The sequence below is a fragment of the Bufo bufo genome, chromosome 2, assembly GCF_905171765.1.
Source record: "Bufo bufo chromosome 2, aBufBuf1.1, whole genome shotgun sequence".
NCBI classification, from domain to species: Eukaryota; Metazoa; Chordata; class Amphibia; order Anura; family Bufonidae; genus Bufo; species Bufo bufo.
In genome coordinates, this window is record NC_053390.1 from 310,417,831 (window position 1) to 310,426,793 (window position 8,963).

The 8,963-nt window shown below is 43.7% G+C and overlaps 1 protein-coding gene across 1 annotated transcript in view; it reads left to right on the forward strand.

The window, feature by feature from the left end:
* Positions 1-8,429, forward strand: part of CDC42SE2 (CDC42 small effector 2) — an 87,991-nt gene extending 79,562 nt beyond the window's left edge. The window contains exons 3-5 of the mRNA XM_040416938.1: positions 2,319-2,420; positions 4,661-4,774; positions 5,786-8,429. Coding sequence (XP_040272872.1) covers positions 2,319-2,420; positions 4,661-4,759 — 201 coding nt within the window. The 3' untranslated portion in view covers positions 4,760-4,774; positions 5,786-8,429. The remainder of the gene's footprint in view (positions 1-2,318; positions 2,421-4,660; positions 4,775-5,785) is intronic.
* Positions 8,430-8,963: the final 534 nt, after the last annotated feature.

Genomic DNA, 8,963 nt, shown 5'->3' on the forward strand with positions numbered 1-8,963 from the left:
ATGTATTCAGAATGCTATTATTTTCCCTTATAACCATGTTATAAGGGAAAATTAATAATGATCAGGTCTCCATCCCGATCGTCTCCTAGCAACCATGCGTGAAAATCGCACCGCATCTGCACTTGCTTGCGGATGCTTGCGATGTTCACGCAACCCTATTCACTTCTATGGGGCCTGCGTTGCGTGAAAAATGCAGAATATAGAACATGCTGTGATTTTCACGCAACGCACAAGTGATGCGTGAAAATCACCGCTCATGTGAACAGCCCCATAGAAATGAATGGGTCGGTATTCAGTGCGGGTGCAATGCGTTCAACTCGCGCATCGCATCCGCGCGAAATACTCGCTCGTGTGAAAGGGGCCTTAGGCTGCAGGCATTGGCCCCATGCAGGAGCCTGAAGATGACTTCTGCCATTGATGAGATTTACACTGACGGTACATGCAGAGAAGCAGCTGGGTACATTCATCCCAAACTGCTTGCTACTATTCACAAACCTGGTGAAAAGAATACACCCTAGACCTTTCCGGCAAGCATATTAAGGACAAAAATCCCGGCTTGACTTCAGGTCTGATGACCCAAATTCGCAGCATCATGGATTTCTATTCTACTGCAAACCTGTGTAGGACTGGACACTTGTCCATAATACGAGCAGATAAATGCACCCGTAATACGCTCATCATCTGAAACTGGCCATAAACAGTATATTTATGGTGTCCTTATTCAAAGTTGTGTTCTGTGACCACAAAACCCCCTAGGTCTTGCAGACAACACAGCTTGCATCCGTAATTCATATTTCTGTGTAACCATGTCTACTTAGATTTGTTCTCATAGGTCAGGGGTTCTCAACTGGCAGACCGCGGACGCCAGCTGTCCAGACCCCTGCCATCCCTTCCATAGGAGGCAGCACTTTAGGCACCTGCAGGCCCAGGGACTTGTCTCTCTCAGCACTTTCATCCGGCGCCGCAAGCTGTCTCTCTCTGTGGCTCAGTCCCTCCTCTCCTGCAGCAGTGGCGCGTAAGGGAGCTTCAAGCTCCAAAGGACACTTACTGCTGAAGGAGGGGGATAGACATCGCCAATGAATAGGGTGGCCACAAAAGAGGGACTTTAAAACACTGCTCCCGACTCTGATAAGCCACGCCCCCTCCCACGCCGCAGCCATCTAAAAAAATCAAGGTAAAATCAACATGGGGAGGTTGGGAGGGGACTGAGGGGTACAGACATGGCGGGAACGCATCATTGACTGTAGGAAAGGACTCCACAGTGTCAGTGGCATGTTCCCATCTTGCCTGTGCCTCTCTTTGTAAGGCTACTTTCACACTAGCGTTTCTATTTTCCAGTATTGAGATCTGGCAGAGGATCTCAATACCGGAGAAAAATGCTTGTTTTGTCCCCATTGATTGTCAATGGAGACAAAATGTAACTGAACAGAATGGAATGCTCCAAAATGCATTCTGTTCCGTTTGGTTGCGTTCCCATACCGGAGAGCGAACTGCAGCAAGCTGCCGTTTTCTTTCCATCATGGGATGCGGATCTGGCATGACCCACAATGCAAGTCAATGGGGGATGGATCAGTTTTCCCAGACACAATAGAAAATGGATTCTTCCCCATTGACTTTCAGTGGTTTTATGGATCCGTCTTGGGTATGTTAAAGATAATACAACCGGATCCGTTCATAACGGATGCAGATGGTTGTATTATCAGTAACTGAAGCGTTTTTGCTGAACCCTGCCGGATCCAGCAAAAACGCTAGTGTGAAAGTAGCCTAATGGTGAAATAAAGATAAGGCTCCAATCACACCATGGTATTTTTGTTCCACATCCAATCCCCATTATTGGTGGATTGAATGTGGACCTCTTCATTTCAATGGGGCCACAAAAGATCAGAGAGCATACCATGTGCTGTCTGCATCTTTTGTGGGCCCATTGAAATGAAGGGGTCCACATTGAATCCACCAATAATGGGGATTGGATGTGGAACAAAAATACATACCGTGAGTCTGTTCTGCGGCTAGGGTTGCCACCCGGCCAGTAGCTCACATCACACTGGAGCTTCCAGTCAACAGAGTGTTCACAGCGGCTCAAGCAAATGGAGGAGGGGAGTGCTTTTCTTTTCTATTTTTTTCTTTGCAAAAGCAGAGATGGGGGCATTCATCTTTACTGTTTGCATTCAGCTCGGACCTTCACCTGACTGCAGACCCAGGTATGTGGACCTTTAATAAAACTAGTTATTGTCATAGGTGATCATATGTTATTAAGATCAGTGCAGAATGTGACTGGACCCAAATACATCATTGCATCTTTTCTCCCTTTATTACAGAAAAGGAGGCGGCGTATTGACAGAAGCATGATAGGAGAACCCACAAACTTTGTTCATACTGCACATGTAGGATCGGGAGATGTATTTAGTGGAATGAATTCCGTAAGTATAAAACTTTCTTAAAAATAAAGAAAGAAAAAAACTATTGAAATATTGCGGTGAACTCTGCAATGGAATAAATAAAAAGCCATTTTGCTATTTTTGATCACGTTGTCCCTAGTGTTCAGTGAATCGAATTATTATTATTATTATGGACTTCAATCCGAATTTCAGGAAAAATTTGATTCATCATGAAGTCAAATTTCCTTGCGCTTCGTGGTAATTTTTCCTGAATTGCTGGTAAAAAAAAATACATACCTCATCTATTTGCTCACGGAGAGGCCGTCACGGCCATCTTGATTGAAGAAAAAGTGCAAGTCCTCTCGGGCACTGATGTGTGACATCACGGCCGGGTGCAGTGACTCATCAGTGATGATGTCACCACGCCCGGCCAGCAAGATGACGTTGGCGTGTTTTCTTCAATTAAGATGGCCATGACAACCTCTCCCTGAGCAAATGTATGAGGTGAGTATGTTTGTTTTGGTTATTTTTTTAATTTTTTAACCCCTGAATGTGACAGATGCCATGATCACAATGATCTGAAGGGCTCAATGATGGGGCGCCACGATTGCCATTCTCTTTGCGGCAGCTACATACAGTAGAATGGAATGCAATGCATGATGAAGTAATTTGTAACAAATTGAATCTCTTTGTGAACGTTGGCGAAGCAGCTGAATCAAGTTTGATAACTATACTAATCTCTAGTTGTCTCCTCCCCATGAAATGTGCATAAAACGTGATCAAAAAGTCTTATGTACCTCAAAATGGTACCAATAAAACTACAGCTCTCCCTGCAGACAGCTCTTTAGCTGGCAGAATATCGCAAATTTTTATTTATTTTTTAAATTTAGTAAACTTAAGGCCGAATGTACACGGCCGTGTTCCCTGGCCGAGAGCGGTCCGTGGTGTGCCGGGCTGGATTCCTGTTCAGAGCAGGAGCGCACGGCGTCATTGGTTGCTATGACGCCGTGCGCTTCATGCCGCCGCTGCTGTACAGTGATACATTATACGAGTGTATTACTGTACAGCGGCAGAACACGGCCGTGTACATTCGGCCTAACTGTGTGACAGGCAAAACCTTCTACAAGCAGACACAGATTGGTGCCATATCTCATTAATCTGATGAATCCATTTGGCCTAAACCAAGTCTCCCACCACCTTGCTTACTTTTTACCTTTAAAATTTGCAGAGTGAGTACAAATGTCACAAAAACTAAAATGTGCAAACTTTTAACATTTTGTACTCAAAAACCCATCTAAACACATTCATATGAGTCAATGTTTCAGTGTCCGTAGAATCCCAAACCTTACAGGCAAAATGTTTAATGCAAAGTATTTTTCTTCTTTCTGAGTTTACATATGAAGGTTATGGTTGCACCCAGGGGGATTGGTAGAATGTCCCCGAGCAGAAGCAAGAACCTAATTGTGGGGCTGTCCCCATGACACTCGCCTATGGCCGCATAGTTGTGCAGTCATCAGCTGAGTGTAGCTGCTTAAGGCCAGCTGCGCCATATCCGTAGGGCTCATGCACACAAACATAAGGGCACTGTGCCCATGCTGCAGATCGTAAATAGCGATTCAAAGTTCACGTGCACTCCATGCTGCGGATGCGGACTCATTGACTTGAATGGGTCCACAATCCGCAAGATACAGCAAAAAGAGGGCTGGTGGAAAAACAAAAGAGTTGCAATAATCACAGTGCTGGCTCAGGCAATCCTCCCACAATCTTCATCCAACAGGAGGGGGGAACTAATTACTAAAACATAACTTTTGATAGAACCGTTTAAACAATTAGAACTATAGCAATGTTTCTAATTCAAGCATGTCTCTACTAGTATGAGAAGTGTCACAAAAACCTGTTATTGCCACTTGTATCGGGTAATCAATCCTGGTCATCCGGGTATAAAAATGACATGAATAACCTTACCAGATTCCAGAAGAAACAGTATCAAGTGTGGTACCCGTTAAGGCAGAGGGGTGGTCCCAGCAGGTTGAAAGATGATGAAGTCATGGTGCTGAAAGCCCACGGAAGCGATTCATAGTGTTTCTGTGGGTTTCCAAACCTTGCCTCCGCTCCGCAAAAAATAGGGCATGTCCCATCTTTGCCGTATCTTGCGGATTGCAGACCCATTCAAGTCATACATTGGTGTGCATGAGCCCTTAATGTGGCTGATTGGACTGTATGTCAGGACTATTCAGGTGTAATAACTGATCTCTATAATGCTTTTCTTTCTCAATTTGCAGGTGAGTTCTATCCAAAACCAAATGCAGTCAAAGGGCGGCTACAGTGGCAACATGTCTGCAAATGTTCAGATGCAGCTTGTAGATACAAAAGCAGGATAACCTTAGTATTACCTGGTCAGTACTTGTCATGTGAATTTCAATCATGACGATGTAATGTCTGCTGAAATGTATTGTACGAAACTAAAAGAATTTGATGCTTTGCTGTTAAATCCACCGCCATTCCTGCAAGATCAGTCATTGACGTCCCCACCACTTCCTGTTACCATTGCAGGGCAAAGAAGTATTTTCTGGCATCGCACCTACAGCTGCAGGCGTTAGAAATACTCTTTGAAGTGGGTGGAAAATAGTTAAAATTATGCATGCATGGTAAAATAATCAAATGTGTGCAAGAAAGCCTTTTACACTGTAAACTTTTATGTCTGTAGGTAGTTCTCTAAATGATATTACCTTCATGTATGACTATGATTATCTAAACTTTACAATTCATGCAACTCATTGATTTAAAAGGTTTTATTCTAAACCCCCTACGGATTTTTACTGTTACACTGGCCACAGCTATTCCTTCTGACTGCCCTATACACATGCACACTCGGCTTATCGCCCTTAAAGGGCATCTGTCAGTAGATTTGTACCTATGAAACTGGCTGACCTGTTGTATGTGCTCTTGGCAGCTGAAGGCATCTGTGTTGGTCCCATGTTCATATGTGTTCACATTTCAGAGAAAAATAAAGTTTTAGTATATGCAAATTAACCTCTAGGAGCAACGGGGGCGTTGCCATTACACCTAGAGGCTCTGCTCTCTCTGCACCTGCTGCGCCCTCTGCAATTTGAAAGGCCCAGTCAGTGAAAATGTCAAAAGGTCTTGCCCTGTCAATCAAAGTGCAGAGGGCGTGGCAGTTGCAGAGAAAGCAGAGCCTGTAAATGTAAAAGCAACGCCCCCGTTGCTCCTAGAGGCTCATTTGCATATTTAAAAACCTCATTTTTCAGGCACATATGAACATGGGACCAACATAGATGCCTTCATCTGCCAAGTGCGCATGGTCAGGTCAGCCAGTACTGACAGGCCAAAAACCATACTTTCATGTCCCATTTTTATCACTAACCTATCATCTTCTTTCTTTCTAGGATCTTCTGGATGGTTCTTAACTTCTTCCTTTTTGTCTTTGCTGCCCTCATTTTGCATCAGTGACTGCTTTCTGTGTTCTTCATTGCGTGTAAGATGATGCATTTGTACTCCTACATGAAAAAGATGATGGCCTGTGCCGACGGTCTTAACCAAACGCAAAAGGGCACAAAGGGTTTACGCCAAAATTAACAGCAAAAACATCTTTGGAATTATTTTATTTTTCCGATCTACACATTTTTCACCCTTTTTTTTAAATTTTTTTTCTATTTTTGAGGGGCGGTTTTTGTTTCCCTTTAGTTAATTGCTAGATGCAGGCCTTCGCTCACGGGTGTTGAGAAGGCCTGGGACCGTCAAGCACAATGCTTATTGAAATTGGACTGTCAGTGAAGTAGATGACTTGCATGCTATGTAATGTTGCTTTGTACAGTGGGCCTAGAAATGGGAAACTGCCTGTTGCTGAAGATGATGCTACATGTATATGCCAAAATTTCCTCCTAGAGCAACAGGAGTAAAGACTCCTAGAATAGCTATATCACTTTTAGGTCTACCCAAAATTGATCTAGCCAAGGATGATGATAATAATAAGACGTAATAATAAACCGCATCCATTCATAAGGAATTCTGTTGTAAATGTTCACTATATTTATTTGAAAGATCTGACCTCGAGATTGTAACCAGTGTAGTAACCTATAAAGTATTGTGTTGGTGCTTTTGTCTGTTCTAAAGAAATACTAGAATCGCCATTCCTGCTTTCTTAACCATTTACCTGCAATAGTGCATGTCAGACTGCCTGCAATAAATCCCATAACCTGATATAATGTACAGGCAACAGTCCCTCTGGTCTAGGCTGAGGCCCAGTTGTTGGGACAGCTACCAGCATGGCCACAACTGGTGGCAGTTTGTAGACCTCTAAATTAAGCCACACACTTTGGAAATTCAGGAATATCCTTAATTTAATGCATTAGTCATGGATGTGCTTATCAATATTAACATTGTGCCATTCCAGGAGTGACCACACACCTAATAATCCACAGTGCAATGGCACAAGAAGAAGAGAATTATAATTTTCTCATGTAGAAATCTATAAAAGAGAATATAACTTTTAGATTTATGATTATAGTTAATATAGTCCATCATAAGCTGTGTGACCTTGAAGAAAGGACTTCCAACGAATGGGCTTAACCACCTACAAGAGACAGAAATAGAAGTGATCTATGTCAAAGATGGTCAAATGATCCATTCCAAGAGCATTTCCACCTGGTGTTGAGTTTTCCATTGCACATCAGCCACTGGAAGAGTTGGTGCACGTGCCCTGACCTCCCAGTAAAAAGGAAAACTAAATCTTACCTTATTCATCCTACTCTGGTGCAGAAATGTAGGCAACTGGTAAGCTCATGCAAAGTGCTGGTGAAGCATCAGCAATATGTGGCACCAGTATGTCTGAAGAAAAGAAGCTGACAGTGCTGGTCGGGAGCAGTCACTTGTGGTGCCATAAGTAAAAGGCCCCATTATTGATTCGTCAGCAGTCTCCAACCAGTAGGAATCCTGAGCTATGACCATATGTATTGGTAATATGGTGTGCCTCCTTCATTTTTGAGCAAAGTGTGGCTCCAGACCATGACTCAAATTTGTATGTGGCTTACAAGATACAAAAGGTTTGAGGACTTGATTGGAGTATGGACTACAATGGCGATGAGTGTTTCTGTGATGATTTTTATTGTGCCCATGTATAACACGTCATCAGGTGGAATTGCTCAGTTTCCAGTGAGGTCTGTTACCACCAATAAATGGCAGCAGTACTTTGAAAACAAAGTGGGTCAGACATGATTCTGTCTCCTGTGAAAAGAAAGGGTGATAGTTTTTGGGGAAAAAACAGCTGGAGTTCATCACATGTCGATTTTCAAAAGGGCAATGTAAAAGCTATTAAAGGGAATCTGTCACCAGAAAATTGACCTTGTAGGGCTAACTCAGCTGAGTGTAGTGACACCTTTCACTTAGCGATCCATTGCTTCCTTCTGAAGAAAGTTCTTTTAACCCATATGCAAGTGAGTAGTTAAGTGCACCAAGGGCAGGACCAAAAACATTCTTGATTAACAGGGCTAGGCAAGATGACTGTGTAGGAACCTGACCCTGTCAATCAAGGAGGAGAGGGAAGCCGGAGGAGCAAGGGTGCACAGAGTAGCTTGAGCCTGTCCTCTTTGCTCATTTGCACGTGTATTAAAAGTAGTTTTTCTCCAGAATGAAGCAATGAATTGCTTAGTGAAAGATATCATTCAGCTGAGCTAGCCTTACGAGATCTTCTGCCTAGTCTACCAATGAATTTCCTAGTGATAGATGCCTGTTAAAAGACTTGTCCCATCTCAGCCTTTTATGGCTGACATGGGAATAAGCGCAGTAAGCACCAGCCCGGGGAGACTGAGGGACAGAAATGGCCTGAGCAGTCGGTGCTCCACTGTTTCCTCCCATAGCTATTCAAATAGCCAAGCACAGCAAGTTATGGAAACAATGGAACACCAGCCGCTTGGATGTTACTGTAAGGCCGAATGCACACGGCAGTGGTATCCTGCTGAGAGCAGGAGCGCACGGCGTCATTGGTTGCTATGACGCCGTGCTCTTCATGCCGCCGCTGCACTACAGTAATACACTGGTATGATCTGTACGAGTGTATTACTGTAGTGCAGCGGCGGCATGAAGCGCACGGCGTCATAGCAACCAATGACTCCCTGCGCTCCTGCTCTCAGCAGGATGCCAGGCCGGGATACTACAGACCGCTCACGGCCGTGTGCATTCGGCCTAAGTCTGTTAACTCCCCTCTGGCACGTACTGCGGTTATTCCTATCTTGGCAATGAAAGGCTGAGATGGGATGAACTCTTTAATAGTGTTCTCTAAATGTAAAAAAAACTTGTAATTCATTACCTGAGACCTGGAATATAAACTCTTGAAGATCCATTGTAGCTTTTCTAATGGCTCTGATGACACTACGAAGGGCAATTTCACAAGAGTGCATGCAGTGCAAGAAATACGCTCCTCATTACGGCGGTATTTCCTGGACTGAACACTGCTCCTGTGACACAAACTCACAGCATTATAATGATTTATAATGCTGTGTGTTCCTGCCCAACCTCAGCTGTACTGAAATAATGTGTGTACAGTTCAGTATAGCTGAGGTTGGGCAA